The sequence below is a fragment of the Pseudoliparis swirei genome, chromosome 7 (assembly GCF_029220125.1).
Source record: "Pseudoliparis swirei isolate HS2019 ecotype Mariana Trench chromosome 7, NWPU_hadal_v1, whole genome shotgun sequence".
NCBI classification, from domain to species: domain Eukaryota; kingdom Metazoa; phylum Chordata; class Actinopteri; order Perciformes; family Liparidae; genus Pseudoliparis; species Pseudoliparis swirei.
Window position 1 is genome coordinate 636,680 of NC_079394.1, and position 27,613 is coordinate 664,292.

Below are 27,613 nucleotides of genomic sequence, written 5' to 3' on the forward strand. Positions count from 1 at the left end.
ACTCTTTGGGATTCTGAGATGTTATCGTGAATGCAGCAGATGAAATACGAACACGGCTCCCTGTAACATCGTGATTACAGAGAGGGGGATGTGCAGAACCATACCTGCAGACGGACACCTGGCAGCAGAGCTCTGAGTGGAAGACGTGTTTCTAACAGCTTTATGTTTCCATTTGTGCTGTAATTTATCAGCCTCAGAGCTGTGGCTTTAAGTACATCTGGCTGACGTTTTAATGGTCCATCAATCACACGGCGTCATGTGATAACATTTTGAGATCCTCCTCCTCCCTGAGCTGCAGAGGGAAAAACTGAATCCAATAAATTGGCTGCAATCCCGGGGAAATGATGAAAACCTTTTTCTAAATCAAGTTCAAAGAATGAATGTTGGATTATCTGCTTCTCAAATTAATGCAAATCAAATTTCATTTAGGATATTTTTGTTCTTCATGGACCTCTAATGCACCGAATATATTTCTAAGCTGCAGTTTATAGGCTGACAAAATAAATTAATGGATATACTACGATTCCTGTTTGGATTACTGGCATCGGAGTAATAGATGCAACACATCGTCAAAGTGGAATGCATTTATTTACCAGGAGCCATACATCCATAATACAAAAATACATATAAATGATTTGCTGTTAAACTTTCTCTTTTTTACAGAAAAATAATGCAAAACTGGAGTGACCTCTTTTCTGCGACGGTTTTAACAAAAACAATCCAAACGGCAGAGTGATGACCTTGGTGTGACCTTCGCAGTCGGATGAGGGCGACCTCACGTTCAACCTGGTGCCACCCGGCCGCTCTGCTCCCCAGAGTAAAACACAGACCCCTGTTGTTACCTCCGGAGTCAACGTGAATACATCGGAGGCTTCGGGGAACGCACACAGAACTCAGAACGTTACGTTCTGGGCAACTTCAACGCCGAGGAGGAGGAGCCGGAGCGTCAGGCCCGGACGACCACGAGGACTCCGATGCAGAGGATAGAACGTATGAGCCCACTCTGTGGAATGCAGGTCCTCTTTGAGGAGAGACAAATAAATGGGCTTTGAGAAAACTGTAAATCACTCGTGCCTGCAAGATAACTTGCAAAAGAAAAAACTTCCTGATGATGACGATCTAATCTAAACACAAAGTCACTCCAAAGGGAGGACAAATAAAACAAAACGGAGCTCAACTAGAAACTTTGCAAATGAAAAGTCTCTCAAGGAGGAAACAGTAAACAACTCACAGGGTTTGGTAAAACTCTTGGAAGAAGAGACTCTGGCGGTGGCAAAGGGCTGAGACGAGGACCAAACACTTTGGACCAAAGGGGAGACGAGACTATGAGCACATGAGGGTCACAGGGAACAGGTGAGACCATCAGGGGTCAGGGGAGACCATCAGGGGTCAGGGGGGACCATCAGGGGTCAGGGGTCAGGGGAGACCATCACACCGGTGACACGTGAGGAAGAGCAAGTGACCTGAAACGAGAGGAGGAGTTAGGCTTCAAAATAAAACAGGAAGTTAAGAGACAAAAACCCAAGACCAGACCGGACACGGAGCGAGGAGGAGGCGTGGCTTCAGAACCACAGAGGCGCTTCACAGGCGGCAGGAGACGGAAACTACACCAGAGCCCTGAGGGGCGGCGGCGGGTTGCGGGTGCCCTCGTCTTCACGGGATCGATGACAGGATCGATCCGGTCACATGATCCGGTCACATGATCCGGTCACATGATCCGGTCAATGCCATCATGGGGAGCGGGCCGTGGACCGGGCGTCGCTCGGCTTCATGTTTCAGACGTCACAATACTCCCCCTCACGTGACCGCTGTCCTCCTGAGGGAGCAGGAGGGTTGTCCCGGGTTTTGAAGGGCGGTTGTTTGAGGTTTGGAGGAACCGTCGGACACCTTATGAATAAAACAAGTCGATATGGATTTCAGTCTCCACTTTTCAGTTTGAATCTAGAAGAGCTGAAGGTTAAACGGATCTTAGCCTGATAGAGATCTCAGTGATCCTGGAGCCGCCGGGCTCAGCATGCAGCGCTGACATTTGCAGACATTGAAATATTCACCGGAGACTTCCGTTTTCTCGTGGGGCTCTAGTCTTGTGGAGTATAAATGAATTCCTGGATCACTTTCATAAGCACCGTGGCGATGCTCATGATCCGTGATGGTTGATGCTGATCTGCCTATTTCAGGGGAAACTTGGACTGAAGGAACAATTCACTGTTGCCTCTGAATCTGAATCCTGTGGCAGCGCCGGTGCTCCCGGCTGTCTTCAGTGAACCCCGGAACCTCACGCCGGCCCCTCCCCCACTTACCGAAAGGGCAACCCCCCCCAGGAGGACCATCCGCCCGCCATCCCCGAGGAGCTCGTGGTGCTGATGCTGCTCAGCGATACAAAAGCTGCACGACGGACACTCGTCTTCCCCGCTGCGGCCAACTGCACATCCCTGACATACATTAATGTACACACAGGTCAAGGAATAACACACAGGTCAAGGAATAACACACACGTCAAGGAATAACACACACATAGGTCAAGGAATAACACACACACAGGTCAAGGAATAACACACACATCACACACAGGTCAAGGAATAACACACACGTCAAGGAATAACACACACGTCAAGGAATAACACACACAGGTCAAGGAATAACACACACAGGTCAAGGAATAACACACACACGTCAAGGAATAACACACAGGTCAAGGAATAACACACACATGTCAGGGAATAACACACATCACACAGGTCAAGGAATAACACACACATCACACACAGGTCAGGGAATAACACACAGGTCAAGGAATAACACACACATCACACGGGGAAAATGTAATGTCAGAATATATTTAAATGGAAAAACTCACGTCGTCTATCATTTACAGCAGAACACACGACATCTGGTCATCACTCTGTTTAAACATGACACACTTGTCTTATTGATTAGTTCATCTTAATTCATTTTATTGTTTTATTTGTTTCCCTTGCCTGGAAACCAATTCAATTCCACGTACATGCATACACTCAAACACATACATCTGCCTTCATCCATGTGTTTTGATTCTTTAAATAAAAAAATTAATAATTTTAAAAAAGCTCACACATTTCTTTCTTTAGCGCTTTTTTATTTTTCTCAATACTCTGACTTTATGATGTTGTTTTCACTGTTTCATCGTCCTCAAGGTGTTATGTCTATGTAGTCTTTTAATTAATATATATATGCATATACACACACATATGTATATATATATGTATACATATATGTATATTTACATATAATATATATTATATATACACATATATGTATATATACATATATATATATACGTATATATACATATCCGTCATTTTTCAACCCGAGAACAGACCCCACCCTGCGGTCCAGAGGCCTCTGTGTGTTAAACTCACTGGAGGAAGTCATTCTGAATCCTGCTAGTGGAACCAGTGAAACAGCAGCGTCTCATTATGTGTTCAACCTTCATGGTTCCTGACATCCCCCGGTCCACTGGGGGGCCAGAGGACCACGCTGAGCACCACCACTCAGACATTCACATTCAACATGTCATTCAAATGAATTATCCATCCCCGATCCCGCCACATTGATCCATCCGGACAGCATCTCTCTCCTTCTGACACGCTCCCTCTATCTTGACCTCTTTGCTCACTCCCTCTGTTATCTGAAATAATCTCAGGGCCTCTTTAGATTCTATTCATCAGAGCAGAAAGAAGCAGGCGCTGACATTGATAACAAAAAATACCATCTGTGCCTTGCAGGGGTAAAAGGAGAGAGAGAGAGAGGGAAGAGAGAGAGAGAATGAGACGGAACAGAAAGAGGGGCTTCGAATGAAGCTCTGTTGTCGTCCCCCCCCCCCCTCAATGCCATTCCAATTGAAAAGCGCAGTGGTAATTAAATTCCAGCAGGGGGTTCGGGGCAACTGACGGGGGGCCGCCCTGACATCAAGATGACACAATCCAAGAGGACAGGGGGGGAGAGGAGGGGGGCAAACGGTGTGGACACACTGCCAGACCCAGACGACTCAATCTTCATGACATTTAAAAAATAGAAAATGAAATGGATCTCCAACTCCACTGAATCCCACCGTGACCTTTTCCCCAAATCAGGGATATTCTAAACAGATCCTTCTTCTGCGTCGGCGGCATTTCCAGAATATTTTGTAATGTTTAGGATGAGCAATTAGATGGAGAATTTGGGAAAGCTGGAGCGAGCGTGTGTGTGTAGGTGTGTGTGTGTGTCAGCACAATGTGTGACTCACAGAAGGATGCTGGTTGTTGATTCATTTTAGTGGCAGTGATCCAGAGGCTCCAGAGAGGCCACACACTGATAATTCATGACATTTTTAGAGAGATATAAGTTAAATAAATGGACGGAAAAGTATTTTGTTTCAGGTTGTTTTTGCTTTTATGTTCAAGGTAAATCAAATAAAACAATAGGTTGAATGTGGATTCAACGTCTCATCATCGGGACATATATTTATGCTATTTCCATAATTTCTTGGTCTCACCAACATTGAATATGAAGCAAAGAAATATCAACACACAGATACTTTAAAGAACCTCTTTGTAGAATAATAAAATCAGAATAATAAACATAGAATTTTGTTAAAGGAGCAAAAACAATGAGATGAGCAGTTGATGAGCGACAGTCTTCTGCTGCTCCTTTGTTGGACATGTCATGAGGATATAAATTAATTCTGCCAGTGCTTCACATTTATATTAATCAATTTATCAGAGCCTCTTACCATAAAATGTTTCATAAAAAGCATTTGTGCAACTCTGCTGCCATCTAGTGGACAAAGTACTCAACACATATCACTGTGCCGAGAGGAGAAATCATTTCCCCACATCTCAGAATGAATACAGTCACCTGTTAGAGACGCAGTCGCCTCGTTGTTAGTTTTGATTGTTGGGAACATTCGTGAAGCTCTGCGGCTCCGCCCGGCGCTCTCAGGTCTCGAGGTGAAGCAGACAAAGCGTGCTCTGCTTCGGCCTCAGTAACAGTTGAAGACCTCCAGAGCTTCCTCCTTCACAGAGAGCGCAGAGTGCTGCTGGACGCCCGGCCCGCCGATGCTCGTCTCCCAGCAGTCGAAGCCGCAGTCCCTCAGGTCCTGCATCACGGTCTGGACAACGCGGGAGTCCGTCTCTACAACACAGACCCGTCAGAACAAGTGGTCAGTGTGGGCTGCAGCTCTGCATCAAAGAGAAATGAATCACAAGCCAACGAGACGGATGTCGTGTGATGCGTTTGGCGTCCGTGACTAAACGGCGCTCGGGGAGGAACCCGTCACCAACGGAACCTCTTCAAGTCAAAGACCGTGCCGATGTAGAGACAGCAGCTCTGGGATCCCCAAACGTCCGCGGTCACACATGAAATGATGAGCGCCAACCACACGAGAGCTCGACCCAAAGCTTGAGATCAAGAGCAGCTGAACGGAGCTTTAAAAACCGACTGAGAACATTAGAGGAGACAGAAGCCAGAGGATCTATTTGAAAGAAGCTCCCTGAGAAAACAAATAAAGAGCATTTGAACCTCTAGTTAGAGGAGTTGAGGCGCAGATGAATGGCGGCCGCCGGCATCAACGACTGAACTCGGAGCTTCTTTGTGTGTTTGTGTTGTCGGAGACGGGAGGATCCGGTTCCCTGTGAGCCGGCTCCACCGGAGGCCCCGCACACCAGAGGGCCGCCCTGCTGCCGTCCAGAGGGCCGCCCTACTGCCGCCCAGAGGGCCGCCCTGCTGCCACCCAGAGGGCTGCCCTACTGCCACCCAGAGGGCCGCCCTGCTGCCGCCCTGCTGCCGCCCTGCTGCCACCCAGAGGGCCGCCCTGCTGCCGTCCAGAGGGCCGCCCTGCTGCCGCCCAGAGGGCCGCCCTGCTGCCACCCAAAGGGCCGCCCTGCTGCCACCCAGAGGGCCGCCCTACTGCCGCCCTGCTGCCGCCCTACTGCCGCCCTGCTGCCGCCCTACTGCCGCCCAGAGGGCCGCCCTACTGCCGCCCTGCTGCCGTCCAGAGGGCCGCCCTACTGCCGCCCTGCTGCCGCCCTACTGCCGCCCTACTGCCGCCCTGCTGCCGCCCAGAGGGCCGCCCTGCTGCCACCCAGAGGGCTGCCCTACTGCCACCCAGAGGGCCGCCCTGCTGCCGCCCTGCTGCCGTCCAGAGGGCCGCCCTGCTGCCGTCCAGAGGGCCGCCCTACTGCCGCCCAGAGGGCCGCCCTGCTGCCGCCCTGCTGCCGTCCAGAGGGCCGCCCTACTGCCACCCAGAGGGCCGCCCTGCTGCCGCCCTGCTGCCGTCCAGAGGGCCGCCCTACTGCCGCCCTGCTGCCGCCCTGCTGCCGCCCAGAGGGCCGCCCTGCTGCCGCCCTACTGCCACCCAGAGGGCCGCCCTGCTGCCGCCCTGCTGCCGTCCAGAGGGCCGCCCTACTGCCACCCAGAGGGCCGCCCTGCTGCCGCCCTACTGCCACCCAGAGGGCCGCCCTGCTGCCACCCAGAGGGCCGCCCTGCTGCCACCCAGAGGGCCGCCCTACTGCCACCCAGAGGGCCGCCCTGCTGCCGCCCTACTGCCGTCCAGAGGGCCGCCCTACTGCCGCCCTGCTGCCGCCCTACTGCCGCCCTGCTGCCGCCCTACTGCCGTCAGAGGGCCCTGCCGCCCTGCTGCCGTCCAGAGGGCCGCCCCACTGCCAGAGGGCCGCCCCTGCCAGAGGGCCCTACTGCCACCCAGAGGGCCGCTGCTGCCACCCTACTGCCACCCAGAGGGCCGCCTGCTGCCACCCAGAGGGGCCGCCCTGTGCCCCACTGCCCAGAGGGCCTGCCCAGAGGGCCGCCCTGCCGCCCTACTGCCCCAGAGGCCCTGCCTGCCACCAGAGGCCGCCCTGCTGCCGCCCTACTGCCACCCAGAGGCCGCCTGCTGCCACGCCTACTGCCGAGGGCCGCCCTGCCACCCAGAGGGCGCCGCCTGCCACCCAGAGCCCTGCCGCCAGAGGCCGCCCTACTGCCCAGAGGGCCGCCCCTGCTGCCGCCCTGCTGCCCAGAGGGCCGCCTGCTGCCGTCCAGAGGGCCGCCCTACTGCCACCCAGAGGGCCGCCCTGCTGCCGCCCTACTGCCGTCCAGAGGGCGGCGCATTCAGAGGGCGTGAGCAGAAGAGGGCTGTCAGCAGTCTGACAGCCGGCCGCAGAAAACTTCCCTGAAGACTCCATCCAGAGCCGGGCTTCCATTGGAGGACGCACAAGGCCTCGACAAATGAGATCTTCATTTTAAATCAAAGTTCTTAGAAACCAACAGAAGCAGCTGTTGCATTATGCATTCAACTTTTCAAAATAGCAGGATGAATACAGCCTGTGGGACCAGAGGTTGGTATCTCTGTTCCTCTGATAAGATAACAACCTCCATGCTTCGCCTCCATGTGAAGAAGTTCATGCTCAGAAATACAAACGTTAAGAGCTTGTTTATTTTGTCCGCTATAAGCCTCACGAGAAGAAGAGCAACAGATGTGTAGAGCTGCAGCTCCTAAGCTGGCCAATAGAAACCGAGACGTTGCAGCTCCTGCACGTTTATATTTCTCTTTGAGTCGAGCACAACGTCTGGAGTCAGAGGAGACGGCAGGAGGCCGTCTGGACGCGGCACACGGGCGTGTCCGTGGTCCTGAGGACGCGCCTCACGTCTGCGGAGCGGGTTTCACGGACCACGTCGTGGTTCATTTGGTTTCTGGAGCCAATCTTTTTCCTTCCTTTGAACGTTGAAGGGCAGCATCCATCACCGACGGGGCCGACATCTCCGATCCGCTCACACCTCATTTGATTTTGACAGTCAGCAGAAGATAAGAAGTCTTAATTGTTTTGTGTGTCGATAGCTGCATGTTGGAAAGTATTGTGTTTGAATTGTGGAATCATCTCACGTGTTAAAACCGTCGCTCTGGAGAAGGACGGAAGTATATTTTAGCTAAATATAAAACTCTACAGACCATTTTCACTTCACGATATCCCACCCTTTGTATTCCTTGGTGTTTTTAAAGACGCTGTTCTCTCAGGTTCTTCTCCAACATTTCAAAGCGACAGAGAGACGACCGTACCTGGTCTCAGGAGACTGATGGTACCTGGTCTCAGGAGAGTGATGGTACCTGGTCTCACTAGACTGATGGTACCTGGTCTCAGGAGACTGATGGTACCTGGTCTCACTAGACTGATGGTACCTGGTCTCAGGAGACTGATGGTACCTGGTCTCACTAGACTGATGGTACCTGGTCTCACTAGACTGATGGTACCTGGTCTCAGGAGACTGATGGTACCTGGTCTCAGGAGACTGATGGTACCTGGTCTCACTAGACTGATGGTACCTGGTCTCAGGAGAGTGATGGTACCTGGTCTCACTAGACTGATGGTACCTGGTCTCACTAGACTGATGGTACCTGGTCTCACTAGACTGATGGTACCTGGTCTCACTAGACTGATGGTACCTGGTCTCAGGAGACTGATGGTACCTGGTCTCACTAGACTGATGGTACCTGGTCTCAGGAGACTGATGGTACCTGGTCTCACTAGACTGATGGTACCTGGTCTCACTAGACTGATGGTACCTGGTCTCAGGAGACTGATGGTACCTGGTCTCAGGAGACTGATGGTACCTGGTCTCAGGAGACTGATGGTACCTGGTCTCACTAGACTGATGGTACCTGGTCTCAGGAGAGTGATGGTACCTGGTCTCAGGAGAGTGATGGTACCTGGTCTCAGGAGAGTGATGGTCCGTACCTGGTCTCAGGAGGGTGATGGTACCTGGTCTCAGGAGACTGATGGTACCTGGTCTCAGGAGACTGATGGTACCTGGTCTCAGGAGACTGATGGTACCTGGTCTCAGGAGACTGATGGTACCTGGTCTCAGGAGAGTGATGGTCCGTACCTGGTCTCAGGAGAGTGATGCCGCAGCCTCCGCCCCCGGCGCCGGTCAGCTTGCTGTGCAGCCCTCTGGTCAGCGTGAGGCGGCACAGCGTGTCCAGGGAGGCGTGGCCTACGCCCAGCACGTTCAGGAGCTGCTGGTTGATGTCGATGAGCTCCTGGAGACCACAGCGGTTAAACACAGGTGAGGATTGGCAGAGAATTAGCCCCGTGGATTCTTTATGTATTTTTTACTTGGGTTTATTTAATAAGGGACATTAATAACATGTCAGTAAATGTGCCAGTTAGCCAAGAGGCTGTTTTTCATCTATAGTCCCAATGATGTTAAGAACAAACCTAAAAACACAAGATTACAAATACAATCTACAGACAAATAAAATAAGGAAGAACAATGTTAAAATGGACAGAATAAAAACATCAGACACAAAGCATACAGACGATGAAATATATAATACAGACTAAATGAAATATATAATACAGACTAAATGAAATATATAATACAGACTAATGAAATATATAATACAGACTAAAGAAATATAGAACAGCAAACAGGTGGACGACAAGAGAAGACATGCAGGTAAACGGTGGACCAGCAAAGTCAAGACACACAGAGACCTGACAACAGACAGACAGACAACAGACAGACAGACAAACAACAGACAACAGACAGACAAAGTGAAGTCCGGCCGGGTGGAGGCGGTCGGCCGTGTCAGTCCAGTCTCTCGGAGCTGGTAGTGATGTAACATTTCTTTGTCTCAGCTTTAAAAGAGTTGAATGATTTTCATCAGAACTACAACGATTAGCTTTTGCCGCCGTGCCGTCTGGGCGACTCGTTTCCGACGGAGACACTCTGATCTCTTCTCACGCCGTACCTCCAGAGTGTTGTAGTGCTCTCCGGTGATGGGCTCGCAGGTCATCTCTGAGAGGACCTTCTCACAGTCGCAGGCGATGGCGTCCACGGAGTCGAGCACCGGCTTCATGATGGAGGGAAACTACAGGATCAAAACAAACGGAGCAGCTCAGCGTCTCTCAGGCCGACGCCTTCCACCCGGTCAGACGAACAGATGGTTAAACGGCAGACTGATCTCTGTCTGAGGCAGATGCACACCTGCTGATGTCGCCACGGCAACAGCACACAGGGGCGTGGCTACGAGTTCAATTTAAATGTTTTATGAAGGCACTCGACGCCCGGCTCGGGAGTCTGTCACGCCAAAGCACCGCCTGTTGTTTAATCACAGAGTTGGCAACTAGCACACGGGGAGGAGGAAACACTCACCTTGTTGATCTTGTCCGTCACCCGGGCAACGAGCAGCTTGGTGCTGCGCGGCACTCTGGTGTTGGTGAGGAGGATCCTGAGTAACGGCACCCTGCGGAGCAAAGCACACACCTGCTCTCACCTTACTGGGAATACACAAACACTGTGAACTCTTTTAAATTACATTTCATTCATTAATTAATTAATTATTTTAAAATGTCATTCAGTGGCATTACCTGCTCAGTGGTATTATCTTCCCGGCCAAGAATCTCAGCATGCCGCCTTCATTCAGGGAAATCAAAATCATTAACTGGATAATCATCAGATGATAATGAATTGGATTCAATCTATTGTCATTGCACAGAGTCCAGGTACACAGAGTCCAGGTACACAGAGTACAGGTACCCAGAGTCCAGGTACCCAGAGTCCAGGTACCCAGAGTCCAGGTACAGAGAGTCCAGGTACCCAGAGTACAGGTACACAGAGTCCAGGTACACAGAGTCCAGGTTAAATGTGTTCTCTGCATTTAACCCCTCCTCAGTCATTTAACCCCAGTGGGCTGCAGTGATGCGCCCGGGGAGCAACTGGGGGTTCAGTGCCTTGCTCATGGACACTTCAACTTGCAGCCAACGGGGAGAGCGGGGATCGAACCGACGACCTTAGGGTTGCAGGACGACCCCCTGACCTCCTGACCCCCCTGAGCTGCAGCCGCCCCCAGTGGTGGCTCCATGAAGGACAAGGGCACGCCGCTCACCCCACGTCCCCACGGCGTTGTCCACTCCAGAAGGATTGCCGTGGATGATCATCTCCCCTCGGAACGCCCAGCTGTTGATCCGCTCCAGGTCCTCCTGACACCACCTGTATGTTAAAGGAGAACTTAGGATCCCGACAGACCCTCACAGAAGAATCCAAGAAAAAAAGTTGACAGTCATCATTAGGGTTGGGTACCGAAACCCGGTGCCAATATGGTACCGGTTCCAATACAACCGGTATTACCCGGACCGAAACGCAACGCACATTTCGGTGCTTCTTTCCGGTGCCTGAGCCGATTGAAATTGAAAAAAACTATTGTTGTGAACTTCTCAGGTGACTCCGCCCTGTCAGCAGGTTACGATAGCCTATCATATTTAAGCAGATGTGTTGGTGTCCAGCGGTCCCGGCTGTTTACCCGGTGTTACCGGGAATATAATGACGGAGGAATAAAGACCGTGGGGCGTCACTTTGTTTCAGTGTAACTCTCGCTGTCAGAAGCAAAGCTTTATTTGTCACGTGTCATCTTCAGTCCCTCTGATTGGTTGTTCTCTTTGCCCATCAAAACAGTGACAGGATTAACCCTATAAAGTCTGCACATGACAATACATATCACATCATATAATGGAGAACATTGTGTATGTTAACAGTCTGATATCCGTTGTTGTCGTGCTCCATGATAACGGCTTCTACAGGGAATATGCCCAAAGAGGTTTTTAATGTCCTCATTGTGCGTTTAAAAAAAAAAGTATCGGTTCAGGCACCGTTTAGGCACCGGTATCGTTTTAAAAGTACCGGTTTAGCACCGGTATCGGAAAAACCCCAAACGATACCCATCCCTATTCATCATAAACTCCTCAAGATGTTTAGCACTGCAGGCCACTGAGTTGCATCCACTGGGCTCCACAGGTATTCATGTTGCCCTGAAACACGTCTCAGTTTATTTCATTCAGTAACATTAATGTTGTATATCAAGCTCTCTTTTATTCCCTGTAAACTTAAAAATAATAACTTTCAGTGAGACTATCACACAGCATGAAACATGTGAAGTAAAATCATCCGGTTTAAGAATTCCATCGATGGAACCAGGTTTACGACATGAGGACAGGTGAAGGACATGAGGAGGACATGAGAACAGGTGGAGGACATGAGGACAGGTGGAGGACATGAGGGCAGGTGGAGGACATGAGGACAGGTATAGGACATGAGGACAGGTGGAGGACATGAGAACAGGTGGAGGACATGAGAACAGGTGGAGGACATGAGGACAGGTGGAGGACATGAGGACAGGTGGAGGACATGAGGACAGGTGGAGGACAGGTGGAGGACATGAGGGCAGGTGGAGGACATGAGGACAGGTATAGGACATGAGGACAGGTGGAGGACATGAGAACAGGTGGAGGACATGAGAACAGGTGGAGGACATGAGGGCAGGTGGAGGACATGAGGACAGGTGGAGGACATGAGGACAGGTGGAGGACATGAGAACAGGTGGAGGACATGAGAACAGGTGGAGGACATGAGGACAGGTGGAGGACATGAGGACAGGTGGAGGACATGAGGACAGGTGGAGGACATGAGGACAGGTGGAGGACATGAGAACAGGTGGAGGACATGAGAACAGGTGGAGGACATGAGGACAGGTGGAGGACATGAGGGCAGGTGTAGGACATGAGGACAGGTGGAGGACATGAGAACAGGTGGAGGACATGAGGACAGGTGGAGGACATGAGGACAGGTGGAGGACATGAGAACAGGTGAAGGACATGAGAACAGGTGGAGGACATGAGAACAGGTGAAGGACATGAGAACAGGTGGAGGACATGAGAACAGGTGGAGGCCATGAGGACAGGTGGAGGACATGAGGGCAGGTGGAGGACATGAGGGCAGGTGGAGGACATGAGGAGGACATGAGAACAGGTGGAGGACATGAGGACAGGTGGAGGACATGAGAACAGGTGGAGGACATGAGAACAGGTGGAGGACATGAGAACAGGTGGAGGACATGAGAACAGGTGGAGGACATGAGGACAGGTGGAGGACATGAGAACAGGTGGAGGACATGAGAACAGGTGGAGGACATGAGAACAGGTGGAGGACATGAGGACAGGTGGAGGACATGAGAACAGGTGGAGGACATGAGGACAGGTGGAGGACATGAGAACAGGTGGAGGACATGAGGACAGGTGGAGGACATGAGGACAGGTGGAGGACATGAGGACAGGTGGAGGACATGAGGGCAGGTGGAGGACATGAGGGCAGGTGGAGGACATGAGGACAGGTGGAGGACATGAGGACAGGTGGAGGACATGAGGACAGGTGGAGGACATGAGGGCAGGTGGAGGACATGAGGACAGGTGGAGGACATGAGGGCAGGTGGAGGACATGAGGACAGGTGGAGGACATGAGAACAGGTGGAGGACATGAGAACAGGTGGAGGACATGAGGACAGGTGGAGGACATGAGAACAGGTGGAGGACATGAGGACAGGTGGAGGACATGAGAACAGGTGGAGGACATGAGAACAGGTGGAGGACATGAGAACAGGTGGAGGACATGAGGACAGGTGGAGGACATGAGAACAGGTGGAGGACATGAGGGCAGGTGGAGGACATGAGAACAGGTGGAGGACATGAGGACAGGTGGAGGACATGAGGGCAGGTGGAGGACATGAGGAGGACATGAGAACAGGTGGAGGACATGAGGACAGGTGGAGGACATGAGGGCAGGTGGAGGACATGAGGGCAGGTGGAGGACATGAGGACAGGTGGAGGACATGAGAACAGGTGGAGGACATGAGGACAGGTGGAGGACATGAGGGCAGGTGGAGGACATGAGGACAGGTGGAGGACATGAGAACAGGTGGAGGACATGAGGACAGGTGGAGGACATGAGGGCAGGTGGAGGACATGAGGACAGGTGGAGGACATGAGAACAGGTGGAGGACATGAGAACAGGTGGAGGACATGAGGACAGGTGGAGGACATGAGAACAGGTGGAGGACATGAGAACAGGTGGAGGACATGAGGACAGGTGGAGGACATGAGAACAGGTGGAGGACATGAGGGCAGGTGGAGGACATGAGAACAGGTGGAGGACATGAGGACAGGTGGAGGACATGAGGGCAGGTGGAGGACATGAGGGCAGGTGGAGGACATGAGGAGGACATGAGAACAGGTGGAGGACATGAGGACAGGTGGAGGACATGAGGGCAGGTGGAGGACATGAGGGCAGGTGGAGGACATGAGGACAGGTGGAGGACATGAGAACAGGTGGAGGACATGAGGACAGGTGGAGGACATGAGGGCAGGTGGAGGACATGAGGACAGGTGGAGGACATGAGGGCAGGTGGAGGACATGAGGACAGGTGGAGGACATGAGGACAGGTGGAGGACATGAGGAGGTGGAGGACATGAGAGCGATCGAAGTTAAAGTAAACGGCAACGACGTACTTGTTGTAAAAGTAGGTTATATTGGAGTCTGATTTTCCCAGCTGCTCCTGAACGCATCATCTCACTCTTCCGGTAAGCTCTGGTTGCTCAACAGCGAGCATGACTTCTTCTTCTCCCTCCGCCCTCTTGCTCAGTGTGTCTCATGTATAGTTATCCCCCTGCCTCCCTTAATGATAACGATACATGCAACAAGTGTAGTTTATTTGCTAGGTTGGAGGCAGGTCTAAGTGGGTTAGATGCACGGCTCCGCTATCGAAGCTCAGACAGCTATGCTAGTTAGCCGCCCTCTCCCGTAGTCGGCGCGGAGCTACAGTCAGCTGATAGCTGTTCCCCGGCGGTAACCGTGCAGCCGGGTGGTTGGGTAACTGTTCCAGGAGTAGTAAGTCTATACAGAAGCCGCTGTGCACCAACCACTTCACGTTTCGAACCAGTTTCCCTGCTCAGCGACACACCCGCTGAGGAACACACCCTGGTTATCGGGAGCTTTACAGTCAGGAACGTGACGTTAGCGAAGCCGCGGACCAGAGTCGTGTGCCTCCCGGGGGCCAGAGCGGCGACGTGGAGTCTTGTTTGAAGCTGCTGGCTAGGATAAGCGGAGATACAGTCAGATTGTAATACACGCGGTGGTAATGACGCCGAGCCCGTCGGTCGGAACTCACTAAAATTAATGTGGAATCGGTGTGTGCTTATGCCAAGGCGTTGTCGGACACCGTAATTTTCTCTGGCCCTCTCCCAAATTTGCAGACAGGCAATTGTATAGCCGAATGTCGTCTTTCAACCGCTGGCTGTCGGTGGTGCCCAGCGAATAATGTGGGCTCGTAGACAACTGGAAGACTTTCTGGGAAAACCTGATCTGATGAGGAGGCGGCATTCATCCCACGTTGGACGGAGCGTCTCATTTCTGCGAATATGACCAAGTTGATCACGGACTTAATCCATGACAACCCAGGGTTCAGATCAGGAACCGGGAGCAGAGTTGTAGTTTAACACCTTCTCTGCTCTTCCATTCGAGCAGTTACCCACCCTTGACTTTAGAGTAGAGACTGTGTCTGTCCCACGGCCACTTCAATTAAATAAATCAAAAGTAAGCAGAAGAGGAGTCGTACACAATAACCTTATACAAGTTAACACAATTATTTCAGCAGTGCAACAAAATAGGTCTATTAAATGTGGTCTCCTAAATATTCGATCTCTGTCATCTAAAGCTGTGTTACTGAATGATTTAATATCAGATAATCACATTGATTTATGTTGCCTAACTGAAACCTGGCTGAGCCATGAAGAATATGTCTGCCTGAATGAATCGACTCCTCCAAGTCATATTAATACTCACATTCCTCGAGGCACCGGTCGAGGAGGTGGAGTAGCAGCCATCTTTGAATCGAGCCTATTAATTAATCCTCAACCAAAATTACACTACACCTCATTTGAAAGCCTTGTTCTTAGTCTTTCACATCCAACCTGGAAAACACTACAGCCAATTCGATTTGTGATTCTGTACCGCCACCAGGTCCATATTCAGAGTTTATATCTGAATTCTCAGAATTTATATCAAGTTTGGTTCTTAAAACCGATAAAGTTATTATTGTTGGAGATTTTAATATCCATGTGGATGTTGATAATGATTGCCTTAGTGCTGCATTCATCTCCTTGTTGGACTCGATTGGCTTCTGTCAGAGTACAGAAACCCACTCACAGCTTTGGCCACACGCTTGATCTTGTTCTTACTTATGGCGTTGACATTGAGCATTTGAACGTCTTCCAAAAGAATCCTCTTCTGTCAGACCACAACCTCATAACTTTTGAATTTATACTACCGGAGTGTACTCCGTTAGTCAAAAGTTTCTACACTAGATGTCTAACTGATAGTGCTGTAGCTAAATTTAAAGCGATTCCTTCTGTATTTGATTCGATACCACGTCTCAATATAACAGAGGACTCCTGGTCTAACTTTAGTCCGTCCCAGATTGATCATCTTGTTGACAGTGCCATAGGCTCTCTGAGAATGACACTGGACTCGATAGCCCCTCTGAAGAAGAAGACAGTGAGAAAGAGGAGATTTGCTCCCTGGTATAACCCTCAGACCCAAACTGAAGCAAGCGTCACGAAGCTTGAGCATATGGCGTTCAACTAATCTCGAAGAATCCCGCTTAGTTTGGCGAGATAGTCTTAAAACATATAAGAAGGCCCTCCGTAATGCCAGAGCAGCCTATTACTCATCAATAATAGAAAAAATAAAAACAACCCCAGGTTTCTCTTCAGCACTGTAGCCAGGCTGACAGAGAGTCACAGCTCTGTGGAGCCGAGCATTCCTATAAACCTTAGTGGTAATGACTTTATGAACTTCTTTAATGAAAAGATTTTAACTATTAGGGACAAGATTAATAATCTCTTGCCCATAACCAGTGCCAATCTGTTCTCAAGTGGAATGGCCTTGGAAACCGCTGTATGCCCTGGTGTATATTTGGAGGATTTTCTCCTATCAACCGTGACCAATTATTTTCAACGGTTTCTACTTGAACACGTCTACCTGTCTCTTGGACCCCATCCCGACGAGGCTGCTTAAAGGCGTTTTGCCTTTAATTGGCGGCTCTCTATTAGATATTATCAATGTGTCTCTGCTAACAGGCCACGTGCCACACTCCTTCAAGGTGGCTGTTATTAAACCTCTCCTGAAGAAGCCCACTCTGGATCCAGAGGTATTGGCTAACTACAGACCGATCTCTAACCTCCCTTCCTCTCCAAGATCCTTGAGAAAGTGGTCGCAAATCAGTTGTGCGACTTTCTACATCATAATAGTTTATTTGAGAAATTTCAATCAGGATTTAGAAAACACCACAGCACCGAGACGGCACTGGTGAAAATTACAAATGACCTCTTAATGGCAGCAGATAAAGGACTCCTCTCTGTCCTGGTCTTGTTAGACCTTAGTGCTGCATTCGACACCATTGACCATGACATCCTGTTACAGAGACTGGAGCAGTCGATTGGCATTTCAGGCACGGCACTAATTTGGTTTAAATCCTATTTATCAGATCGATCTCAGTTTGTATTTGTAAACGATGACGCCTCGATAACCACCAACGTTAATCACGGAGTTCCACAAGGTTCTGTGCTTGGACCAATTTTATTTACCTTATACATGCTTCCTTTGGGCAATATTATCAGGAAACACTCCATAAACTTTCATTGTTATGCAGATGACACTCAACTATATTTATCGATAAAACCAGAGGAGAGCAACCAACTCTGTAAAATTCAAGCATGTCTTAAAGACATAAAAACATGAATGACCTGCAACTTCTTGATGTTAAACTCAGACAAAACCGAAGTAATTTTAATCGGCCCTGAGCACCTCAGAGATCAATTATCTGGTGATGTGGATTCTGTAGATGGCATTGCCCTAGCATCCAACACCACTGTAAAGAATCTTGGCGTTATCTTTGATCGGGACTTGTCCTTTAACTCCCACGTAAAGCAAATCTCAAGGACTGCATTCTTTCATCTACGTAATATTTCAAAATCAGGCACATCTTGTCTCAAAAGATGCAGAAAAATTGGTTCACGCGTTCGTTACTTGAGACTGGATTACTGCAACTCCTTATTAGCAGGCTGCTCTAATAAATCTCTTAGGTCCTCCAGTTGATCCAGAATGCTGCAGCTCGTGTTCTCACTAAAACTAAGAAAAGAGATCACATCACTCCTGCACTAGCTGCTCTGCACTGGCTCCCAGTAAAATCAAGAATCACTTTTAAAATTCTTCTCTTAACCTACAAAGCCTTGATTGGTGATGCTCCATCATATCTTAAGGAGCTTGTCGCACCATATTGCCCCACTAGAGAGCTACGCTCACTAAATGCGGGACTACTTGTAGTTCCTAGAGTCTTAAAAAGTAGAATGGGAGCCAGAGCCTTTAGTTATCAAGCTCCTCTTTTATGGAACCAGCTTCCAATTTCAGTCCGGGAGGCAGACACAGTCACCTCGTTTAAGAGTAGACTTAAGACCTTCCTCTTTGACAGAGCTTATAGTTAGGGCTGAATCAGGTTTGCCCTGGTCCAGCCCCTTGATATGCTGCTATAGGCTTATAGCTGCCGGGGGACGTTTAGGATGCACTGAGTACCTATCTCCTCTTTTTCTCTCCTTAAGGATGAATTTTCATCTCTCAATCACACGTTACTAACTCTGCTTTCTCCCGGAAGTCCTTTTGACTTTACGTCTCATGGGGTCATCGGACCCTATGAGAACGCATAGATCCTATCTGCCTGATGGATCGTCTGGGTCGTGGAATTCCTGCTCATGACTACGCCACTGTCCTGTTGAGACTCCGCCCACTGTTGAGACTCCGCCTCTTCCTCCCCACCGCCATCTGCCTGATGGATCGTGGAGGTCTCCATCGTGGAATATGCCTACTATGAACTATTCATACACTCTGTCATATTCATTGAATGTATTTAACTCTAAATCTGTCCTTCTGTACACATTACATCTATTGCATCTGTCCATCCTGGAGGGATCCTCTTCTGTTGCTCTCCTCAGGTTTCTTCCTTTTTTCCTGAAGGGTTATTTGGGAGTTTTTCCTGGTCCGATGTGAGGTTTTGGGGCAGGGATGTCTATGTGTACAGATTGTAAAGCACTCCGAGACAAATTTGTAATTTGTGAAATTGGGCTATACAAATAAACTGAATTGAATTGAATTGAATGAGAACAGGTGGAGGACATGAGGACAGGTATAGGACATGAGGACAGGTGTAGGACATGAGGGCAGGTGGAGGACATGAGGACAGGTGGAGGACATGAGAACAGGTATAGGACATGAGGACAGGTATAGGACATGAGGACAGGTGTAGGACATGAGAACAGGTGTAGGACATGAGGACAGGTGGAGGACATGAGGACAGGTGGAGGACATGAGGACAGGTGTAGGACATGAGGACAGGTGGAGGACATGAGGGCAGGTGGAGGACATGAGGACAGGTGTAGGACATGAGAACAGGTATAGGACATGAGGACAGGTGAAGGACATGAGGACAGGTGGAGGACATGAGAACAGGTATAGGACATGAGAACAGGTATAGGACATGAGAACAGGTATAGGACATGAGGACAGGTATAGGACATGAGGACAGGTGTAGGACATGAGAACAGGTATAGGACATGAGGACAGGTGGAGGACATGAGGACAGGTGTAGGACATGAGGACAGGTGGAGGACATGAGGACAGGTGTAGGACATGAGAACAGGTATAGGACATGAGGACAGGTGAAGGACATGAGGACAGGTGGAGGACATGAGAACAGGTATAGGACATGAGAACAGGTATAGGACATGAGAACAGGTATAGGACATGAGGACAGGTGTAGGACATGAGAACAGGTATAGGACATGAGAACAGGTATAGGACATGAGGACAGGTGGAGGACATGAGGACAGGTGGAGGACATGAGAACAGGTATAGGACATGAGGACAGGTATAGGACATGAGGACAGGTGTAGGACATGAGAACAGGTATAGGACATGAGGACAGGTATAGGACATGAGGACAGGTGTAGGACATGAGGACAGGTGGAGGACATGAGGACATGTAGAGGACATGAGGACATGTATAGGACATGAGGACAGGTATAGGACATGAGGACAGGTGTAGTGTGCATTTTCTACCTGTGAGGCGAGACTACTGACTACTTGGATCCTGCTAAGTATCTTCTTTAAACTAGTTTTATCTGCTAAAGTTAGTGTTGTATTTGTTGTTTAAAGCTGCTAGATTGTTAGTCTGTCCTGTTTTAAGGAGTTGTTTTGGTAGAGAGGTGTGTCCTGTGTTCCGACACCTGAATCTTCACTGATTGGACGAGCGATCGTCACCTGGTTTCTATTGAGTGTCATTTGAATACCAAAAGCCAAGGGGCGGTGTCAACGTGGCTGGAGGTAATTGGCACTAACTTGGGCTCATAACCGGGTGGGGTTTTTCGCGTCAGCTGTAGCGTCAGTGTGACTCATCGGACGAAGACTCGAGGACAAAGACATAGGAGTCTTCCGTTGGAGTCAAGACTCGAGGACAAAGACATAGGAGTCTTCCGTTGGAGTCAAGACTCGAGGACAAAGACATAGGAGTCTTCCGTTGGAGTCAAGACTAGAGGACAAAGACATAGGAGTCTTCCGTTGGAGTCAAGACTCGAGGACAAAGACATAGGAGTCTTCCGTTGGAGTCAAGACTCGGAGGACAAAGACATAGGAGTCTTCCGTTGGAGTCAAGACTGGAGGACAAAGACATAGGAGTCTTCCGTTGGAGTCAAGACTGGAGGACAAAGACATAGGAGTCTTCCGTTGGAGTCTTGGGGTGGCTGAGTATTTCCCATTTTTGAATATGTGTGTCTTTTCCATACCTGTGCGTATCTCTACTGTAGTTACTATAGGACTCGCTCATTCATGTGCGGAACCCTCCTCTGTTATCCTTCCTACCGTTCTACTCACACCCAGCACCTGGTCACAGGAGGCCTCTGGAACTGTCAGTCAGCCAACCGCAAGGCCGACTTCATCTCTGGCTTTGCTGTGGAGCAGTCGCTTGACTTCCTGGCTCTCACTGAGACCTGGATCACAGCAGACAACACGTCTACCCGGCTGCTCTCTCCTCTGCCCTCTCCTTTCGCCACACACCCAGACTCTCTGGTCGGGTGGAGGTACAGGTTACTCATCTCACCCACATGGTGTTTCTGTCCCTACCGCTTCCACTCTTTATCCCACTGACTTTTGAGTTTCATGCGGTGACCGTTACTCATCCGGTCCAACTTCACATTGTTGTTCTCTACCGTCCCCTGGTTCTTTGGGAGATTTCTTGGACGAGCTAGACGTCCTCCTATCGAACTTCATGAACACGGCCCCGCTCATCCTTCTGGGTGACTTTAACATCCAGACAGAGAAGTCATGTGATCTCTTACTCTTACTGTCTTCCTTTAACCTCTCACTCAGTCCCTCCTCCTACTCACAAAGCCGGCAACCACCTTGACTACATTTTCACAAGAAACTGCTCTACCTCTAACCTCACTGTGACTCCTCTCCATGTCTCTGACCACTTCTTCATCTCTTACTCTCTCGCTCTCTGGTACTCACAACCCACCCATATCTACAGACTCTGCACCTGTACCCGCGAACATTCGCACCCTCTGTCCCTCCTCTCTTGCCTCCTCTGTCCTATCTGCTCTCCCTCAACTGACTGCTTCTCACTCATGCATCCTAACTCTGCGCAGACACTCTCCTCTCTTCCCTGTCTTCATCTCTTGATTCTCTTTGTCCTTTTAAGACACGACCGGTTCGGAAATCCTCTCCGGCTCCGTGGTTGTCGGACTCGGTCTTGGCCGAGAGAGCCACCCTGCGGCGGAAAGAAAATGGCGCAATCGAATCAAGCGGAAGACTTGCTCTTCTATCAATCTCCTCTCCTCCTTCTCTTCCTCTATCTCTGCAGCCAAAAGCTCGTTCTACCTGACCAAAATTCAGTCTTCCTTCTCTAACCCCAAAAACTCTTCTCTATCTTTTCCAACCTCCTTGATCCCCTGTCCCTCCTCCTTCCACCCTTTTGCCGAGCCACTTTGTCGACTACTTTACAAACAAGATAGACGACATACGCTCCTCCTTTACAAATCCATCTTCTATCACCTCACCAACACTAACTTCTTCATCCCCCTCTCTTTCCTCTTTCACCCCTTGTCTCCCAATCAAGTTCTTAGCTTGGTGACCTCCGCCCGACCGACCACCTCGCCCTTGACCCCGTCCGTCTCCCATTCTCCAGGCTATTGCTCCTGACCTTCTGACCTTCCTCACCCATCTTATTAACAGCTCCCTCTCAACTGGCTGTTTCCTAACTCTCTGAAGGAGGCGAGTCAACCCTCTCCTGAAGAAACCCACGCTCGACCCGTCTGAAGTCAGCAACTACAGACCGGTCTCTTCTTCCTTTCTCTCCAAAACTCTGGAGCGAGCTATCTTGAGCCAAGTGTCCTCCTATCTCCACAGTAACAACCTTCTTGACCCTCACCAGTCTGGATTCAAGGCCGGCCACTCGACAGAGGCGGCCCTCCTTGCTGTCTCTGAGCAGCTTCACACTGCTAGAGCAGCCTCTCTCTCTGCTGTCCTTATCCTTCTCGACCTTTCTGCAGCATTTGACACCGTGAACCACCAGATCCTGATCTCTTCTCTTCAGGACCTGGGGATCTCAGGCACTGCACTCGCTCTTTCTCTTCCTACCTTAAAGACCGCACCTACCGGGTAACTTGGAGAGGATCTGTGTCTGATCCTTGTCCTCTCACTACTGGGGTTCCTCAAGGCTCCGTCCTGGGTCCCTCCTCTTCTCTCTGTACACAAATTCTCTCGGCTCTGTCATTCGTTCGCATGGCTTCTCCTACCATAGCTATGCTGATGACACCCAACTGATCTTCTCGTTTCCACCGTCCGAAACACGGGTGGCGGCACGAATCTCTGCCTGTCTGACTGACATCTCTCAGTGGATGTCTGCTCACCACCTGAAGATCAACCCTGACAAGACTGAGCTACTATTCCTTCCAGGGAAAGGCTCCCCAACCCACGACCTGACTATCACCTTCAACAGCTCTGTGTTGGCCCCTACTCGGACTGCCAGGAACCTCGGGGTGACACTCGACAGTCAACTCTCCCTGACGGCCAACATCGCTGACGGCGTTCCTGTAGGTACATGCTGCACAACATCAGGAGAATACGTCCTCTTCTTACTCAGAAGGCGGCGCAGGTTCTGATCCAGGCTCTGGTCATTTCACGCCTCGACTACTGCAACTCCTCCTGGCTGGTCTACCTGCTAAGGCCATCCGACCCCTGCAGCTCATCCAGAATGCAGCAGCTCGACTGGTCTTCAGCCTCCCGAATTCACCCACACCACTCCGCTCCTCCGCTCTCTCCACTGGTTACGGTGGCTGCCGCATCCGCTTCAAAACACTGGTCCTGGCGTACCGTGCTCTAGACGGATCGGGCCCGTCTACATCCGGGATATGGTCACACCGTACACCCGGCACGTTCGCTCCGCTCGGCAACAGCCAATCGACTTGTGCCTCCTGCACCTCGAGCTAATCACTCGAAATCCAGACTGTTTGCTGTCCTGGCTCCTCAGTGGTGGAACGGGCTCCCCACTGACATCAGGACAGCAGAAAGTCTCTACATCTTCCGTCGGAGACTGAAAACACACCTTTTCCGACTATATCTGGATTAAAACACAGATTAGCACTTCAGTGGCACTTAGATAGCACTTACTTATGGTACTTTTGTAGTTCGACTATGTTGAGGAAATGTTACTTCCTGTATTCTTGTTGTTCTTAGTTTGTACTCTAGGTTGAAATGCACTTATTGTAAGTCGCTTTGGATAAAAGCGTCTGCTAAATGACATGTAATGTAATGTAATGTGTAGGACATGAGAACAGGTATAGGACATGAGGACAGGTGGAGGACATGAGGACAGGTATAGGACATGAGGACAGGTATAGGACATGAGGACAGGTGGAGGACATGAGAACAGGTGTAGGACATGAGGACAGGTGGAGGACATGAGGACAGGTGGAGGACATGAGGACAGGTGGAGGACATGAGGACAGGTGGAGGACATGAGGACAGGTGGAGGACATGAGGACAGGTGGAGGACATGAGGACAGGTGGAGGACATGAGGGCAGGTGGAGGACATGAGGACAGGTATAGGACATGACAGGTGTAGGACATGAGAACAGGTGTAGGACATGAGGACAGGTGGAGGACATGAGGACAGGTGGAGGACATGAGGACAGGTGGAGGACATGAGGACAGGTATAGGACATGAGGACAGGTGTAGGACATGAGAACAGGTGTAGGACATGAGGACAGGTGGAGGACATGAGGACAGGTGGAGGACATGAGGACAGGTGGAGGACATGAGGACAGGTGGAGGCGTCCCCAGCGTGGCGTGCTCACCTGGCGGCGTGCTCCCCCTCTCTGAGGGCGGCGGGGATGTCTCCGCTGGCGCAGAGCAGCGCTGCACTGAGGCACACGGCGTAGGCGGCGCTGGAGCCCAGCCCGGCGCCGGTGGGCAGCTCTGACCACACGGTCAGCGTGAAGCTGGGCAGCTCCCTGAGGACAGACACCGAGGCGTCAACACGCACTTCATCTTGAAGTGTCATTCCCCTTCTTGACTTTACTTATTATTATAATTACTGGTACAGTACACACAGAACTATAAGGAGTGTTCAATGTTACGTAATCCACAGAAACTCGCTAGATAGACGTGGATGTCTGTCGGGGACGCTGCTTTGAGGCAGACGGGAGAAGAGACGAAGCTCATTGTCCGGCTCTTCCTGATGCCACGGCCCTGCTGAGACTCCGCCCACTGCTGAGACTCCGCCCACTCCTCCTCTCTACCTCCACCTGATGGATGGTGGAGGTCTGGATGGTGGAATATGCCGACTACCAACTCTTCATCCACTCTGTCATCTTCATTGTGTTGTTCCTGTGTTTTAATTAGTGTGTAATGATTCCTTCTGGTCACATGACATCGAATGTTCAAAACTGCAAAACTAACATCCTGTCTCATTTTACTCATTTCATGGTTTAGGAATTATTTTCTGATGCAGGGAAATATCTCATCTCATTTTCATAAATATAGTGAATACATTTTCAAAAGAGATTTAATTACTTCTGTTTTTGACAAAACAACCAGTTTAGTTTGGAGAACGTAGTTACAAGAGCTGAACGATTCAGTGTCATCCCTCGGAAGCAGGTGCTGTCGTCACAATATTTGTTAAGTACAAATTACAGTATCCCATGTACCCGTGGTACACGACGAGTTTAACGACAGTTTAATTTTAACTGCTTGTAGCTCACAAACAAACTCACAAAAGAAAATGCGTCAGGTTGAAGTCTTTTGCCATTACACAATGAGTAAAACACTTTTCTTGTGTGGGCTATGTGCACAGCACGTAACTGATGCTGAGATATGAACCGCTGCATCACCTTCAGGCAGTGTGTGGTACTGTTGCTGCATTCTGTATTTTTTGAGATGTTGAAGTTTTACATTTCACACGTGTCCTACCTATGAGCTCAAAAAAATAATTAGGAAATGAGACATCATTATTCTAGGACTTAACCAGCGGATAAGTGAGTCCCAGATTGTGTAAGGACTCCCCTCCCCCTCCTCTCACTAACACAATTCTGAAAGCAGAAACTTGTGATGAAACGAGCAGAGTGCACACTTCCCAACATGCATCAGGAAATGCTCAGCCTTTTCTAAATTGCCTTTTCTAAATTGCTATATATTGCTCAGCCTTTTCTATATTGCTATATCGCCCGCAGGGGGCTGCGTCTGTGGAGCCAGATGTGTCAGACTCTAATGCTTTCCATTGCCTGTAGATGGAGCACATGGACATGTGTACATCTACATGTTCTGTGTTCCTGCCGTTATCTTTCTTATAAAGGTGTCCTACAGCTCTGCAACAGGGTAACATTTGCTGGGCCTCGTCTCTGGTTCTGTAGGATCTAAAATATCTGTTCGGTGTCATGTGACTTTGGTGGCCCTTGGAAGCCCCTCGCCATAATAAACAATAATGGAAAGAACTGTCTCACCCTGAACCAAATAATGAGAGGTAGATGTAGAGGAAGGCTAGGGTGGCCATGTTGCAAGTATCCAGGTTTCCATTGGTGACGCCAAGAAATTCATGCAGTCTCTTCACAAGGTCAGCATCCAGACGCTTCACCTCCTCCCCCTCACCTGTTGCTGTGAGTTACAAGACACAGCAATCCTCAGCATCAGGAGAACAATCATCACAACACGCACTTTGGTCTGTATGAAAAAGCCGCATATATTAAGAATGTTTGAGGAATACAGCCACAGGTAAGTTATCCCAGTTAAAGGTATATCCAATGACTAATACAATAACAACGTCTAGAGACAAAATGCAGAATATGGAGTTCATTGCTGCAATATAACTTAAATATACATTATTTTAAATCGGTGGCAAGTCATCTAATGATTAGATGTAATTGGAGTTAAATGGTCATTAATAAAAAAACGTTTTATAGACATTAGAGTCTCCAAACTGAAATGTCCCATTCTGTCCTGGACCATGAGAAGCAGAACCAGCAGCCATGTGTTCATGGCCCCCTGCAGCGCCTCACCACGGGGAGGAGGGAGCAGCTGCTTCAGCTCAGATGGATCCCAGCAGAGGAACGTGTCGATGTTTGGGAGGTTGATGCAAACATTGCCAGTGGTGGTGCCTTTCAAACATAAATATGTCCTCAGGTTCAAACTCACAGCAAGAGCCACCTGTAATGGAGCAGAGAACACAGTGTGGTGAGATGTAAGCCTCTGTGTGTACTAGAGAAGCGCTATAGAAGTCTACATTATTAATATTATTAGATGGCCAGACGTTTAGCCCATTCACTGCACATTAGTTCAAACAACGTGCCAAGGCATCATATAGCTTCTTTGTTGTGTTCTACCTTCTATGTTATTATAGATTTCCATATATTTGATATGATATATGATATTCCTTTATTCGTCCCACAGTGGGGACATTTAAACAAATCACAGCAGCGGTGAACATCAGAGTATCAATGGAAATAAATATAAAACACAAAACACAATACTAAAAAACTAAATACTAAATATACAGGGGGGGATGAAGTAAAGTGCTGAGTTTGCCTTGACAGTACAGTGGGAACATCATTTGTAGAGATGCAGGTTACTCAAATGAAACTCGTGATATTGGAGTAAGATGCATTTAAAACCGAATGAGTAACACGTTTAATGTGTCGGACACTGTCTCGCCGCGCAGTGTCGCCCTGACGGAGCACTGCCCATCTGACCTTTTAAAACTCATTCACTTGGTATCATTTTAACTTAAAGTTACCTTTCCGTGCACAACAGCATGCTCCCCGTGGAGGATCGCCTTCCCTGGAGCAGACACGAGGATCTCCGTCACCTGCATGTCTGCAAACGTTCCCAGAGTGCACAGATCTGTCCACACCGTGTCTGACGGTGTTTCTATGAGCGAGCTTAGCACCGTTAGCACATGTTAATCCTCTGGAGCAGCAGCGGTTGACGGCTCTGCCCGACGGCTCTGCGACGTTCAAATACAGACAAATAGCCACAAATAGAAGGTTTAACAAAGCAGGTTCGGTCGCAGGTGTGATGGATGCCTCAGAGAACAGACTCCCCTCAACCCGGCGGGCCGGACATGTTGGAAACACGGGCGACGCCGGGAGGCGGGACCAACGTGTGTCCGATCTTCAGCG

The 27,613-nt window shown here is 49.7% G+C and overlaps 1 protein-coding gene across 5 annotated transcripts; it reads right to left on the minus strand.

The window, feature by feature from the left end:
• Nucleotides 1–569: 569 nt before the first annotated feature.
• On the minus strand, nucleotides 570–27,570 carry mvk (mevalonate kinase). Of its 5 annotated transcripts, none has more exons than XM_056419288.1 (13): nucleotides 27,229–27,570; nucleotides 26,495–26,642; nucleotides 25,943–26,093; nucleotides 24,299–24,454; nucleotides 10,898–11,001; nucleotides 10,380–10,425; nucleotides 10,165–10,255; nucleotides 9,761–9,880; nucleotides 8,893–9,046; nucleotides 2,858–5,151; nucleotides 2,301–2,432; nucleotides 1,232–1,887; nucleotides 570–1,021 (listed from the first exon to the last, which is right to left on the minus strand). In XM_056419288.1, exons 1-10 carry the CDS (start codon nucleotides 27,304–27,306, stop codon nucleotides 5,000–5,002), a joined length of 1,200 nt encoding a protein of 399 aa, XP_056275263.1. In that variant the 5' UTR covers nucleotides 27,307–27,570; the 3' UTR covers nucleotides 570–1,021; nucleotides 1,232–1,887; nucleotides 2,301–2,432; nucleotides 2,858–4,999. The 5 variants fall into 5 exon arrangements, with proteins under 5 accessions (XP_056275263.1, XP_056275265.1, XP_056275266.1 ...); XM_056419290.1 differs by having other exon boundaries at nucleotides 570–805; nucleotides 887–1,021; nucleotides 2,301–5,151; XM_056419291.1 differs by lacking the exon at nucleotides 2,301–2,432 and having other exon boundaries at nucleotides 1,232–1,463.
• Nucleotides 27,571–27,613: the final 43 nt, after the last annotated feature.

Excerpts from the sequence above, each read along its gene's own strand:
- mvk (XM_056419291.1), bottom strand. The coding sequence starts at position 27,306 with ATGCAGGTGACGGAGATCCTCGTGTCTGCTCCAGGGAAGGCGATCCTC. Across the intron at positions 26,094-26,494 it reads GCTGCTCCCTCCTCCCCGTG|CAACAGGTGAGGGGGAGGAG; the intron begins GTGAGGCGCTGC and ends TGTAACTCACAG. Across the intron at positions 10,256-10,379 it reads AAGATAATACCACTGAGCAG|GGTGCCGTTACTCAGGATCC; the intron begins GTAATGCCACTG and ends TTTGCTCCGCAG.